Raw genomic sequence first — 16,256 nt, 5'->3', positions numbered from 1 at the left:
AACAGGACTAAAACAGGAATAAACAGGAATAAACAGGAATAAAAACAAATGTGTTGACTGGTTGTTGCTTCTGCTAGCTGGCTAAACGTGTTCATCAGGAATAAACAGGAATACAACAGGAATAAACAGGAATAAACAGGAATAAAAACAAATGTGTTGACTGGTTGCTGCTTCTGCTCGCTGGCTAAATGTGTTCATCAGGAATAAACAGGAATAAAACAGGAATAAACAGGAATAAAAACAAATGTGTTGACTGGTTGCGGCTTCTGCTAGCTGGCTAAACGTGTTAATCAGGAATAAACAGGAATACAACAGGAATACAACAGGAATAAACAGGAATAAACAGGAATAAAAACAAATGTGTTGACTGGTTGCTGCTTCTGCTCGCTGGCTAAACGTGTTCATCAGGAATAAACAGGAATAAAACAGGAATAAACTGGAATAAACAGGAATAAACAGGAATAAACAGGAATAAAAACAAATGTGTTGACTGGTTGCTGCTTCTGCTCGCTGGCTAAACATGTTCATCAGGAATAAACAGGACTAAAACAGGAATAAACAGGAATAAAAACAAATGTGTTGACTGGTTGCTGCTTCTGCTAGTTGGCTAAACGTGTTCATCAGGAATAAACAGGACTAAAACAGGAATAAACAGGAATAAACAGGAATAAAAACAAATGTGTTGACTGGTTGTTGCTTCTGCTAGCTGGCTAAACGTGTTCATCAGGAATAAACAGGAATACAACAGGAATAAACAGGAATAAAAACAAATGTGTTGACTGGTTGCTGCTTCTGCTCGCTGGCTAAATGTGTTCATCAGGAATAAACAGGAATAAAACAGGAATAAACAGGAATAAACAGGAATAAAAACAAATGTGTTGACTGGTTTGTTGCTTCTGCTGGCTGGCTAAACGTGTTCATGAGGAATAAACAGGAATAAAACAGGAATAAACAGGAATGAACAGGAATAAAAACAAATGTGTTGACTGGTTGCTGCTTCTGCTAGTTGGCTAAACGTGTTCATCAGGAATAAACAGGACTAAAACAGGAATAAACAGGAATAAAAACAAATGTGTTGACTGGTTGCTGCTTCTGCTAGCTGGCTAAACGTGTTCATCAGGAATAAACAGGAATAAAACAGGAATAAACAGGAATAAACAGGAATAAAAACAAATGTGTTGACTGGTTTGTTGCTTCTGCTGGCTGGCTAAACGTGTTCATGAGGAATAAACAGGAATAAAACAGGAATAAACAGGAATGAACAGGAATAAAAACAAATGTGTTGACTGGTTGCTGCTTCTGCTAGTTGGCTAAACGTGTTCATCAGGAATAAACAGGACTAAAACAGGAATAAACAGGAATAAACAGGAATAAAAACAAATGTGTTGACTGGTTGCTGCTTCTGCTAGCTGGCTAAACGTGTTCATCAGGAATAAACAGGAATACAACAGGAATAAACAGGAATAAACAGGAATAAAAACAAATGTGTTGACTGGTTGCTGCTTCTGCTCGCTGGCTAAACGTGTTCATCAGGAATAAACAGGACTAAAACAGGAATAAACAGGAAAAAACAGGAATAAAAACAAATGTGTTGACTGGTTGCTGCTTCTGCTCGCTGGCTAAACGTGTTCATCGGGAATAAACAGGACTAAAACAGGAATAAACAGGAATAAACAGGAATAAAAACAAATGTGTTGGCTGGTTGCTGCTTCTGCTAGCTGGCTAAACGTGTTCATCAGGAATAAACAGGAATACAACAGGAATAAACAGGAATAAACAGGAATAAAAACAAATGTGTTGACTGGTTGCTGCTTCTGCTCGCTGGCTAAACGTGTTCATCAGGAATAAACAGGAATAAAACAGGAATAAACAGGAATAAAAACAAATGTGTTGACTGGTTGCTGCTTCTGCTCGCTGGCTAAACGTGTTCATCAGGAATAAACAGGACTAAAACAGGAATACACAGGAATAAAAACAAATGTGTTGACTGGTTGCTGCTTCTGCTTGCTGGCTAAACATGTTCATCAGGAATAAACAGGAATAAAACAGGAATAAAACAGGAATAAACAGGAATAAACAGGAATGAAATCAAATGTGTTGACTGGTTGCTGCTTTTGCTAGCTGGCTAAACGTGTTCATCAGGAATAAACAGGAATAAAACAGGAATGAACAGGAATAAAAACAAATTTGCTGACTGGTTGCTGCTTCTGCTAGCTGGCTAAACGTGTTCATCAGGAATAAACAGGACTAAAACAGGAATACACAGGAATAAAAACAAATGTGTTGACTGGTTGCTGCTTCTGCTTGCTGGCTAAACGTGTTCATCAGGAATAAACAGGACTAAAACAGGAATAAACAGGAATAGAAACAAATGTGTTAACTGGTTGCTGCTTCTGCTCGCTGGCTAAATGTGTTCATCAGGAATAAACAGGAATAAAACAGGAATAAACAGGAATAAACAGGAATAAACAGGAATAAAAACAAATGTGTTGACTGTTTGCTGCTTCTGCTAGCTGGTTAAACATGTTCATCAGCTGAAGAAAGAAGCACTCACACAGGTGAGGAGAGATGCTGATATGTTGATGTTGTTGTGCAGCACAGGTGATGTAGTCTCCAGGTGACAAGGTGACTTCTACTTTGGTTCCATTCGTTATATTCACTCCATTGTGATGCCACACAAAAGACAAAGGAGCTTCTAGAAGGCAGCTTGTGTGACACAACATTTGTGCAACAAGGTGAGAATCTTCAACTCTGACTGACATCACCTGCACCTGCACAGCTGGAGGCCAGAGGAGCAAACATGAAACATGTCATATTAATATTCATTTTAGATACAAGTCACACAACATACACACATGACTGCTCCATCTGCTGTCCAAAGTCCAGTTTGCAGCCCACAGCTTGCTTTTGATTGGCTGCTGACTTATTTCTAAATAAAATTACACCTGACCCGCGTTAAAATACTAGAAAAGATTAGTGATTCGGCAGAAAATTCAAACATAATGTAATATACAGTATTGTACATAATATATACATTTTATTATCTAATCTAAAGTATTCATTGTAATATAGTTGTATTATTGGGCATGTTTGGTCAGGTGTGTTCATACCTGCTACTGTCAAGGTGCTTCCAGGTAAAATACTCCTCCATTCAAAACCATCATCAGTGGTGAATTTGAAGCGGTACTCAGCAGAATCACTCTGCCTCACATCTTTTATTGTCAGTCTGCTTTGTTTAGAAGATGCAAGGTAACCTCCAGACTGAAGTTCTACTGTGAAATATTCTGTCATGGATTGACTAGAATCTGTACGGAACCAGAATTGCGTCTGGGTATCTCCATAGCTCTTGTATTTACAGCTAATGTCCACTGATGATCCTTGGATGGCACAGATGTGTCTCTTGTAGTAAACCACCTTGTGACATGACGTGTCCAACACACCTGAAAGACAGAAGAAGCATTGAGCTGAGTCAGCACAAAGTTACATGTGACGTGCAGCAGAAGACTGAAGAGTCCACTCACACTCTGGAGGAGACACATCTTGCTCGTGTCCTCTTACAGCACAGGAGTAACTGTCTTTGGAGTCATACTTTGCATTTTGGATTTCCTCTCCATGCCTATACCAGACATATGAAGAAGGAGACCAAGGACTGCAAGTGCTGCCGACACACTTCAGAGGAATGCCATCTTTATACCAGTACTTTGGCAATTGTACTTTCAGATCTGGAATGAAAGGGAAATTTAAAACATTTCAAAATAAAAGTCACTTCCACCGAAGGCAGTACAGTTTGGCTCAGTTGTTGTCCTCATAAGTTGTGAAAGGTACCAAAATAACTTGTCAGGAAGCCAAGTACAGTATCAGACAGCTAAAGGGGCGGAGCTAGACACAGTGCATTGTGCTGATTGGAGGACAGCAAATGGTCATTTCCAGAATGTGAAGAAGACCATAAACAAGAAGTCCTCCATTGTAGTTCTGTGTTGGCGCCACGCTATGATGTCACTGTAGCTGGCCCCGCCTACTCACAGCAGACAATCAGCACTTGGACTTCCTGACCTCAAACTGGACTGAGCTTGGTGGAAATGTGTTTCATGGAAAGCAGTACCAGTGACGGTCACTTTGACACCAGGCGTGACGATGAAGTCTCCTCTGGAATGGTTAGTTGAGAATCTGAACGTGAACTCGTCACTCCGTCTCACGTCTGCGATGGTCAGACTGCAGAGGTTGCCATGACACTCAGACTGCACACCACCAAAGTACTGAGGGTCCAGTCTCAGATCTTCATTTGGATCTTTGGTGAACCAAAATTTTTCCTTGACCTTGATCACATGCCCGTCTTCTGTGGGCGGGAACTTAAAGGAGCACTGAAGCTTCACAGTGGATCCTTTAATTGCACAGATCTCCTTCTCAGTGTAGGTCCCCCCCCACTCAGCACCGAGCAGCCCTGAAACACACAACATCACAAGTACTTCATCAAGTACTTCACACAAAATCACTTATTAAAAATACTTAATCAGTTAGTTCATTAAAGGCCCAAAGAAGTGGCCCCAGCCGCTGGACTCGATCTGACTGATTTAAGTCTGAGACTATATCTGACCAATGTAAGTCTAAGACTACACCTGACCAATATAAGTCTTAAGACTAGATCTGACCAATGTAAGTCTAAGACTACATTTAACCAATCTAAGTCTAAGACCAGATCTGACCAATGTAAGTCTAAGACTACATCCAACCAATCTAAGTCCAAGACTAGATCTGACCAAACTAAGTCTAAGACTAGATCGAACCATTTCAAGTCTAAGACTAGATCTGACCAAACTAAGTCTAGGACTAGATCTGACCAAACTAAGTCGAAGACTAGATCTGACCAAACTAAGTCTAAAACTAGATCTGACCAATTTAAGTCTAAGACTAGATTTGACCAGTCTACGTCTAAGGCTAGATTTGACCAATCGAAGTTTAAGGCTAGATTTGACCAATCTAAGTCTAAGGCAAGATCTGACCAAACTAAGTCTAAGATTAGATCTGACCAATTTAGGTATACGACTATATCTCACCAATGTAAGTCTAAGACTACACCTGACCAATATAAGTCTTGAGACTAGATCTGACCAATGTAAGTCTAAGACTACATTTAACCAATCTAAGTCCAAGACCAGATCTGACCAATGTAAGTCTAAGACTACATCCAACCAATCTAAGTCCAAGACTAGATCTGACCAAACTAAGTCTAAGACTAGATCTAACCATTTCAAGTCTAAGACTAGATCTGACCAAACTAAGTCTAGGAGTAGATCTGACCAAACTAAGTCGAAGACTAGATCTGACCAAACTAAGTCTAAAACTAGATCTGACCAATTTAAGTCTAAGACTAGATTTGACCAGTCTACGTCTAAGGCTAGATTTGACCAATCGAAGTCTAAGGCTAGATTTGACCAATCGAAGTCTAAGGCAAGATCTGACCAAACTAAGTCTAAGATTAGATCTGACCAATTTAGGTATACGACTATATCTCACCAATGTAAGTCTAAGACTACACCTGACCAATATAAGTCTTGAGACTAGATCTGACCAATGTAAGTCTAAGACTACATTTAACCAATCTAAGTCCAAGACCAGATCTGACCAATGTAAGTCTAAGACTACATCCAACCAATCTAAGTCCAAGACTAGATCTGACCAAACTAAGTCTAAGACTAGATCTAACCATTTCAAGTCTAAGACTAGATCTGACCAAACTAAGTCTAGGACTAGATCTGACCAAACTAAGTCGAATACTAGATCTGACCAAACTAAGTCTAAAACTAGATCTGACCAATTTAAGTCTAAGACTAGATTTGACCAGTCTACATCTAAGGCTAGATTTGACCAATCGAAGTCTAAGGCTAGATTTGACCAATCTAAGTCTAAGGCAAGATCTGACCAAACTAAGTCTAAGATTAGATCTGACCAATTTAGGTCTACGACTATATCTCACCAATGTAAGTCTAAGACTACACCTGACCAATATAAGTCTTGAGACTAGATCTGACCAATGTAAGTCTAAGACTACATTTAACCAATCTAAGTCTAAGACTAGATCTGACCAATGTAAGTCTAAGACTACATCCAACCAATCTAAGTCCAAGACTAGATATGACCAAACTAAGTCTAAGACTAGATCTAACCATTTCAAGTCTAAGACTAGATCTGACCAAACTAAGTCTAGGACTAGATCTGACCAAACTAAGTTTAGGACTAAATCTTGCCAAACTAAGTCTAAAACTAGATCTGACCAATTTAAGTCTAAGACTAGATTTGACCAGTCTATGTCTAAGGCTAAATTTGACCAATCTAAGTCTAAGGCAAGATCTGACCAAACTAAGTCTAAGATTAGATCTGAACAATTTAGGTCTAAGACTATATCTGACCAATGTAAGTCTAAGACTCCACCTGACCAATATAAGTCTTGAGACTAGATCTGACCAATGTAAGTCTAAGACTAGATCTGACCAATGTAAGTCTAAGACTACATTTAACCAATCTAAGTCTAAGACCAGATCTGATCATCCATCCATCCATCCATTTTCTACCGCTTATTCCCTTCGGGCTCGCGGGGGGCGCTGGAGCCTATCTCAGCTACAATCAGGCGGAAGGCGGTGTACACCCTGGACAAGTCACCACCTCATCACAGGGCCAGATCTGACCAATGTAAGTCCAAGACTACATTCGACCAATCTAAGTCCAAGACTAGATCTGACCAAACTAAGTCTAAGACTAGATCTAACCATTTCAAGTCTAAGACTAGATCTGACCAAACTAAGTCTAGGACTAGATCTGACCAAACTAAGTTTAGGACTAAATCTTGCCAAACTAAGTCTAAAACTAGATCTGACCAATTTAAGTCTAAGACTAGATTTGACCAGTCTACGTCTAAGGCTAGATTTGACCAATCTAAGTCTAAGGCAAGATCTGACCAAACTAAGTCTAAGATTAGATCTGACCAATTTAGGTCTAAGACTATATCTGACCAATGTAAGTCTAAGACTACACCTGACCAATATAAGTCTTGAGACTAGATCTGACCAATGTAAGTCTAAGACTACATTTAACCAATCTAAGTCTAAGACCAGATCTGACCATCCATCTATCCATTCATTTTCTACCGCTTATTCCCTTCGGGGTCGCGGGGGGCGCTGGAGCCTATCTCAGCTACAATCAGGCGGAAGGCGGTGTACACCCTGGACAAGTCGCCATCTCATCACAGGGCCAGATCTGACCAATGTAAGTCTAAGACTACATCTGACCAATCTAAGTCCAAGACTAGATCTGACCAAACTAAGTCTAAGACTAGATCTAACCATTTCAAGTCTAAGACTAGATCTGACCAAACTAAGTCTAGGAATAGATCTAACCATTTCAAGTCTAAGACTAGAACTGACCAAACTAAGTCTAGGAATAGATCTGACCAAACTAAGTCTAAGATTAGATCTAACCATTTCAAGTCTAAGACTTGATCTGACCAAACTAAGTCTAGGAATAGATCTGACCAAACTAAGTCGAAGACTAGATCTGACCAAACTAAGTCTAAAACTAAATCTGACCAATTTAAGTCTAAGACTAGATTTGACCAGTCTACGTCTAAGGCTAGATTTGACCAATCTAAGTCTAAGGCAAGATCTGACCAAACTAAGTCTAAGATTAGATCTGACCAATTTAGGTCTAAGACTAGATCTGACCAAACTAAGTCTAAGACTAGATCTGACCAATTTAAGTCTAAGACTACTTCTGACCAAACTAAGTCTAAGGTTAGATCTGACCAAACTAAGTGTAAGACTAGATCTGACCAAAACTAAGTCTAAAACTAGATCTGACCAATCTATATCTATGACCATGAACTGATGAAGTCTACTTTGAAGAGACAAACCAACCAGTCCAATTGTGGTCGGTTGAATGCACTGAGATTACAAATCAAGTACTATAACTACAAGCAGCCCCAGGTACACTACTACAAGTGCAACAAGTACAATACACTAAGTATACTAGCTATTGCAAGGAATTTAGGGATTTCACCATCTACGGTCCGTAATATCATCAAAGGGTTCAGAGAATCTGGAGAAATCACTGCACGTAAGCAGCTAAGCCGGTGAACTTCGATCCCTCAGGCTGTACTGCATCAACAAGCGACATCAGTGTGTAAAGGATATCGCCACATAGGCTCAGGAACACTTCAGAAACCCACTGTCAGTAAATACAGTTGGTCGCTACATCTGTAAGTGCAAGTTAAAACTCTCCTATGCAAGGCGAAAACCGTTTATCAACAACACCCAGAAACGCCGACGTTGCATTTATTTAGACACCCGAATAGTAGAGTTATTTTTTTTCAGATGCACCCTCTGGCTAAAGTAAAGCTCTTTGTCAGCAAGCGAGACCTTGAAATGGCTATTCATGCTTTCAGCAGTTCTCGTCTTGACCGCTGTCATGTAGTGACTGCTGCTCGACTCATGGCAAAAACTCGATAACAGAACCACATCACTCCAGTTTCTGCGCTCTCTGCACTGGCTTCCAGTTCGTTTCAGAGTTGATTTTAATGTTTGTTTTTAAGGCAGTTCATGGTACTGCTTCATCTTATTTGCGTGAGCACTTAAACATTGAGCTCTACGGTCTGCCAACCAACAGCAGCTAGAGGTTCCTAAGTCCAAATATTAACAATGGGGTGATCGGTCTTTCTGCGTCCCAGACTTTGGAACACGCTACCAGCTGAACTACAGACCATCACAAATTTACATTTATTTAGACACCCGAATAGTAGAGTTAGTTTTTTTCAGATGCACCTTCTGGCTAAAGTAAAGCTCTTTGTCAGCAAGCGAGACCTTGAAATGGCTATTCATGCTTTCATCAGTTCTCGCCTTGACCGCTGTCATGTAGTGACTGCTGCTCGACTCATGGCAAAAACTCGATAACAGAGCCACATCACTCCAGTTTCTGCGCTCTCTGCACTGGCTTCCAGTTCGTTTCAGAGTTGATTTTAATGTTTGTTTTTAAGGCAGTTCATGGTACTGCTTCATCTTATTTGCGTGAGCACTTAAACATTGAGCTCTACGGTCTGCCAACCAACAGCAGCTAGAGGTTCCTAAGTCCAAATATCAACAATGGGGTGATCGGTCTTTCTGCGTCCCAGACTTTGGAACACACTACCAGCTGAACTACAGACCATCACAAATTTGCATTTATTTAGACACCCGAATAATAGAGTTAGTTTTTTTTCAGAGGCACCTTCTGGCTAAAGTAAAGCTCTTTGTCAGCAAGCGACACCTTGAAATGGCTATTCATGCGTTCATCAGTTCTCGCCTTGACCGCTGTCATGTAGTGACTGCTGCTCGACTCATGGCAAAAACTCGATAACAGAGCCACATCACTCCAGTTTCTGCGCTCTCTGCACTGGCTTCCAGTTCGTTTCAGAGTTGATTTCAATGTTTGTTTTTAAGGCAGTTCATGGTACTGCTTCATCTTATTTGCGTGAGCACTTAAACATCGAGCTCTACGGCCTGCGAACCAACAGCAGCTAAAGGTTCCTAAGTCCAAATATTAACAATGGGGTGATCGGTCTTTCTGCGTCCCAGACTTTGGAACACGTTACCAGCTGAACTACAGACCATCACAAATTTGCATTTATTTAGACACCCGAATAATAGAGTTAGTTTTTTTTCAGATGCACCTTCTGGCTAATGTAAAGCTCTTTGTCAGCAAGCGAGACCTTGAAATGGCTATTCATGCTTTCATCAGTTCTCGCCTTGACCGCTGTCATGTAGTGACTGCTGCTCGACTCATGGCAAAAACTCGATAACAGAACCACATCACTCCAGTTTCTGCGCTCTCTGCACTGGCTTCCAGTTCGTTTCAGAGTTGATTTTAATGTTTGTTTTTAAGGCAGTTCATGGTACTGCTTCATCTTATTTGCGTGAGCACTTAAACATCGAGCTCTACGGTCTGCCAACCAACAGCAGCTAGAGGTTCCTAAGTCCAAATATTAACAATGGGGTGATCGGTCTTTCTGCGTCCCAGACTTTGGAACACGCTACCAGCTGAACTACAGACCATCACAAATGTACATTTATTTAGACACCCGAATAGTAGAGTTAGTTTTTTTCAGATGCACCTTCTGGCTAAAGTAAAGCTCTTTGTCAGCAAGCGAGACCTTGAAATGGCTATTCATGCTTTCAGCAGTTCTCGTCTTGACCGCTGTCATGTAGTGACTGCTGCTCGACTCATGGCAAAAACTCGATAACAGAGCCACATCACTCCAGTTTCTGCGCTCTCTGCACTGGCTTCCAGTTCGTTTCAGAGTTGATTTTAATGTTTGTTTTTAAGGCAGTTCATGGTACTGCTTCATCTCATTTGCGTGAGCACTTAAACATCGAGCTCTACGGTCTGCCAACCAACAGCAGCTAGAGGTTCCTAAGTCCAAATATTAACAATGGGGTGATCGGTCTTTCTGCGTCCCAGACTTTGGAACACGTTACCAGCTGAACTACAGACCATCACAAATTTACATTTATTTAGACGAAACTTAAAACCTATTTTTTTAAATTACTTAAGATTCTGGTCACACTTTTTGATTAATTTTAACTTATTATTCTTATTATGTGCTCTTGTTTTATGCTCTGTCTTCCTTGCAATGTGATCCAGCACTTTGGCTCATCCATAGCTGATGGGGCTATGGATGATTGATTGATTGACTGAGTCTAAGCACTAAACCATAGAAAATAGGACACAACTTTAACATGCGCTACAACACTGCACAGAATCGAATCCACGTCCACACAGCCCCTTCGAATAAGAGTCAAGCAGTGCTAGCCAAACCAGGCTGTAAATACCACGGTCCATCGTAGCTCTTTAAGTGTTTTACACAACAAACTTTCGCACACCCACACTAATTGCATCCATGACACATTAAAGCATATAGAAATCTCAAGTGCAAGTTGTCTTGTTGTTACTTGAGTGGAATAAATGAATACATGGTATTGAAATACATACCTGGCACTGGCACAAAGAGAAGGAGCACCACCACTAAAGCTGGTAAACACATAGCTGGACTTCTTCCTAATGAGGCCAGTAGTTGTGGACACTCGACCGTATTTTTATTTTATAAGCTCAGCCTAAGCTCTGTGTGGGCAAAACAGGAAACCGTTTCAAATGGTTGCACGAGATTGGGGCATCTGAACCTTAATCATACTTATGATCAGGCTGATGGACCAGAAGTGTAAAACACTGATGTTCTTATTTCCTATTCCTGTTGGTTAGTTAATCATGTTTCTCCATCTTGTTGAGAACCTTATTGGTATTTGTATTTGTGTCACCAATTTACATTTTATCGTTCTTGACATTTGAATGCATATAGTGTGCTGTGTATTTAATATATATACCTTCTAGTGTAAGTTGAATGACTAAATGAGACCTTTCATAAAGCTTTAGCTGCAGGGGGTGTGTGAGTGTGCGCACACATTTGAATAAATGTTTTCTATCCTCTTGTTGTGGGGCAGACTGACTTGTACATGCACAAGCATTCTTGGCTGTTGACATTTCTAATACAAAGTAGTGTACAGTTTTAACGTATACTTGTCAGTAGACTGCAAAGGGAAGCGCTAAAACTACAACATGGCTATGCGGTGCGGTGTGAGTACTTCTGTGTAGTGCCGGGTGTTCTCATGTATGTGTGTCACCCACTTTCCCTCCCCTCCCAGAGGGTTGCTAAGGTTCGGCAACCGGGAAAGGTATTCTGCCACAAACTTTGCTTTGAACTATCGGTGGCGAACAACAAACTTGTAAGGCCGCAGAGGCACATACCACCTTGTCGAGCCACTGTTTTTGATCCCTCATACAGTTGATTCAGGTTAGAGCGTGGTGATCCTTCTCCAAATCAAACTCCCGTCCTAAAAGGTGGTACTGCAGGCTTTCCAAGATCCATTTGCGGTTGAGGTAGATAATTGGTTATCTTCCTTGTTAAGCGAGCATTGCATCAAGTCCAACCGCAGAAGTTTCCACTTGTCAAACAATCAATCAATGTTTATTTATATAGCCCTAAATCACAAGTGTCTCAAAGGGCTGCACAAGCCACAACGACATCCTCGGTACAGAGCCCACATAAGGGCAAGGAAAAACTCACCCCAGTGGGACGTCGATGTGAAAGACTATGAAAAACCTTGGAGAGGACCGCATATGTGGGTAACCCCCCCCCCTCTAGGGGAGACCGAATGCAATGGATGTCGAGTGGGTCTGACATAATATTGTGAGAGTCCAGTCCATAGTGGATCCAACATAATAGTGAGAGTCCAGTCCATAGTGGGTCAGCAGGAGACCATCCCGAGCGGAGACGGGTCAGCAGCGCAGAGATGTTCCCAACCGATGCACAGGCGAGCGGTCCACCCCGGGTCTCGACTTTGGACAGCCAGCACTTCATCCATGGCCACCGGACCTGTGTGTCTCCCCCTCCACAAGGGATAGGGGGGAGCAGAGGAGAAAATAAAAGCAACGGCAGATCAACTGGTCTAATAAGGGGGGCTATTTAAAGGCTAGAGTATACAAATGAGTTTTAAGATGGGACTTAAATGCTTCTACTGAGGTAGCATCTCTAACTGTTACCGGGAGGGCATTCCAAAGTACTATAGCCCGCAGACTTTTTTTGGGCTCTGGGAATCACGAATAAGCCAGAGTTCTTTGAACGCAGATTTCTTGCCGGGACATATAGCACAATACAATCGGCAAGATAGGATGGAGCTAGACCGTGTAGTATTTTATACGTAAGTAGTAAAACCTTAAAGTCACATCTTAAGTGCACAGGAAGCCAGTGCAGGTGAGCCAGTATAGGCGTAATATGATCAAATTTTCTTGTTCTTGTCAAAAGTCTAGCAGCCGCATTTTGTACCAATTGTAATCTTTTAATGCTAGACATAGGGAGACCCGAAAATAATACGTTACAGTAATCGAGACGAGATGTAACGAACGCATGAATAAAGATCTCAGCGTCGCTAGTGGATAAAATAGAACGAATTTTAGCGATATTACGGAGATGAAAGAAGGCCGTTTTAGTAACACTCTTAATTAATTAATTAATTAACTAATTGTACCTGAAACTTTCTGGTAAAGTATGGGCTTTTCAGTACAGAGAGTGCTGAATGCAATCTCACACTCCTTGGTTCAGGTTATTGGATCCTTCTTTTATTTAATCCGGAAAGCGGTGAGTGGGGCAGCAATATTTGCAAACTGTGGAACAAATCTAAGGTACGGTTCAGCGAGGACCAAGAAGGCTCTCACGTACTTTTTGATGCAAGGGCGAGGACATGACCTCTCCTCTTCTCAACTGGTATCCAAGGAACCGTGGTTCCTCTTGTGCCCATTTTCATTCCCTAATATTCAAAGTCAGTCCTGCTGCATGGATGTTTCCAAGAACTTCCTTTACATGTTACAGGTGTTCTTCGCACGTTCTGCTGAAGATCACTACATTGTCTAGAAAGGCTGTGCTATACTCCTCGCACCTTTGGAGGACTTTGTCCATCAGTCGTTGGAAAGTTATTCGTGCTCCCGTGCAGTCCAAAAGGCATATTGGTAATTTGGGACAGGTGCCCCTGACTCCAGGTGCACCCGTCAATAACCTTTGCAGAGACACAGCGTGGCAACGTAGGCTGCTAAACCTATTATTTCTAGAAGTTTGTCTATTTTTGGCATTAGGTATGCATCAAATTCTGAGATAAAGTTAACATTTGAAAGTCAATGCAGATGCGGAGAGATCCATCCTCTTTAACAACAATGACCAACGGACTGCACCACTTTGAATTCGATGGCTCAATGACTCCTCACTCCAGTGCGGCCTCGACCGGCGTGCATAATTTCTCCACCACACCTCCGCACACCGGCTGAAGCTGTGCTGCTCTTTCAGTGGTCTGGTGTGCCAGATTGGGAGAAGAGATCTCAGTGGCTTCCGCTACACCTGGATTTTCCTCTTGTTCCATCTGAATATATTTTACCAGGAGTGGCACTACAGGAGTTGGAGCTTGAACTTCTTTCCATAATTTAAGCAGGTTCACATGGTTTGTTTGTTTTTGTTTCTTCTTGTCAGGTTGGAGTATTTCATAAACTGGGGAAATTCAGATTTATTTTTATTATTTTTTGGCTATATCTGGGTATCACGTTTATTAGTTAAGTGCTAACTAAACGGTATCGCATAACTCACTTTTTTAGAAGTGTCATTTAGCGACTCTGCTCTATTGTTGTTATAATGATGATGTCTTGTCATTAAAACAGTAGTTGTTACACAAACATAGGGTGTCCAGCTTTATAAAAGTGACCCTAGAGGGGTCTCTAATAGTTCTTTGCAACATTTACACGGATGCCTACAGGACATTAACTTTCCAACGTATTTTAAGCGCCAGTAACTCACCAAAGGGTCAAATGATAGTTTTTGCAACTATTATTAGTTTTAAAAAGAGTAAAAATCTGACATTATGGGTCTATTTAATGACAAATGATCACATCCATTCATCCATCCATCATCTTCCGTTTATCCGAGCCTAAGCAGAGAAGCCCAGATTTCCATCTCCCCAGCCACTTCGTTCAGCTCCTCTCGGGGGATCCTGAGGCGTTCCCAGGTCAGCTAGGAGACATAGCCTTGCCAACGTGTCCTGAGTCTTCCCCGTGGCCTCCTACCGGTCGGACGTGCCCTAAACACATACCCAGGGAGGTGTCCGGGTGGCGTCCTGACCAGATGCTTGAACCACCTCATCTGGCTCCTCTCGAGGAACAGCGGCTTTACTTTGAGCTCCTCCCGGATAACAGAGAGATTTTTAAGAGAGAGTCCCGCCACCTGATGGAGGAAATTCATTCGATGTGGAGGAGCAGCGGCTTTACTTTGAGCTCCTCCCAGATGACATCGCTTCTCACCCTATCTCTAAGGGAGAGGCTCGCCACCCGGCGGAAGAAACTCATTCCGGCCGCTTGTACCCGTGATCTTGTCCTTTCGGTCATAACCCAAAGCTCATGACCATCGGTGAGGATAGGGAACGTATATCGACCGGTAAATTGAGAGCTTTGACTTCCGGCTCAGCCCCTTCTTTCGCCACAAATGATCACAATAAAGCTTAAAGACCATGGTCACAGGCTATTTTATTTAATTGTAGCCAGTCAGTCCATGGTTCTCACCCGGAAAAGAGGGGAGTGCCATCTCCGGGTTGCGGAGGAGACCCTGCCCCAAGTGGAGGAGTTCAAGTACCTCAAAGTCTTGTTCACGAGTGAGGGAAGAGTGGATCATGAGATCGACAGGCGGATCGGTGCGGCGTCTTTAGTAATGCGGACGCTGTATCGATCCGTTGTGGTGAAGAAGGAGCTGAGTCGGAAGGCAAAGCTCTCAAGTTTCCGGTCGATCTACGTTCATGAGCTTTGGGTTATGACCAAAAGGACAAGATCACGGGTACAAGCGGGCGAAATGAGTTTCCTCTGCCGTGTGGCGGGTCTCTCCCTTAGAGATAGGGTGAGAAGCTCTGTCATCCGGGAGGAGCTCAAAGTAAAGTCGCTGCTCCGGCTCAGCCCCTTCTTTCGCCACAAATGATCACAATAAAGCTTAAAGACCATGGTCACAGGCTATTTTATTTAATTGTAGCCAGTCAGTCCATGGTTCTCACCCGGAAAAGAGTGGAGTGCCATCTCCGGGTTGCGGAGGAGACCCTGCCCCAAGTGGTGGAGTTCAAGTACCTCAAAGTCTTGTTCACGAGTGAGGGAAGAGTGGATCATGAGATCGACAGGCGGATCGGTGCGGCGTCTTCAGTAATGCGGACGCTGTATCGATCCGTTGTGGTGAAGAAGGAGCTGAGCCGGAAGGCAAAGCTCTCAATTTACCGGTCGATCTACGTTCATGAGCTTTGGGTTATGACCGAAAGGACAAGATCACGGGTACAAGCGGGCGAAATGAGTTTCCTCTGCCGTGTGGCGGGTCTCTCCCTTAGAGATAGGGTGAGAAGCTCTGTCATCCGGGGGAAGCTCAAAGTAAAGTCGCTGCTCCTCCACATGGAGAGGAGCCAGATGAGGTGGTTCGGGCATCTGGTCAGGATGCAACCCGAACGCTTCTCTAGGGAGGTGTTTAGGGCACGTCCGACCGGTAGGAGGCCAAGGGGAAGACCCGGGACACGTTGGGAAGACTAGCTTTCCCGGCTGGCCTGGGAACGCCTCGGGATCCCCCGAAGTAGCTGGGGAGAGGGAAGTCTGGGCTTCTTTTTTGTCAAAGTAGTTCT

General features: G+C 42.5%; 1 protein-coding gene across 1 annotated transcript in view; it reads right to left on the bottom strand.

The window, feature by feature from the left end:
* Positions 1-13,985, bottom strand: part of LOC133622075 (B-cell receptor CD22-like) — a 32,187-nt gene extending 18,202 nt beyond the window's left edge. The window contains exons 1-5 of the mRNA XM_072916102.1: positions 13,877-13,985; positions 4,103-4,441; positions 3,522-3,722; positions 3,111-3,440; positions 2,555-2,779 (exon numbers count right to left, since the gene is read on the bottom strand). Of these exons, the coding sequence (XP_072772203.1) occupies positions 2,555-2,779; positions 3,111-3,440; positions 3,522-3,722; positions 4,103-4,441; positions 13,877-13,985 (1,204 nt within the window). The remainder of the gene's footprint in view (positions 1-2,554; positions 2,780-3,110; positions 3,441-3,521; positions 3,723-4,102; positions 4,442-13,876) is intronic.
* Positions 13,986-16,256: the final 2,271 nt, after the last annotated feature.

This window comes from Nerophis lumbriciformis, linkage group LG25 (genome assembly GCF_033978685.3).
Source record: "Nerophis lumbriciformis linkage group LG25, RoL_Nlum_v2.1, whole genome shotgun sequence".
NCBI classification, from domain to species: domain Eukaryota; kingdom Metazoa; phylum Chordata; class Actinopteri; order Syngnathiformes; family Syngnathidae; genus Nerophis; species Nerophis lumbriciformis.
This window is presented reverse-complemented; position numbering and strand designations above follow the sequence as displayed.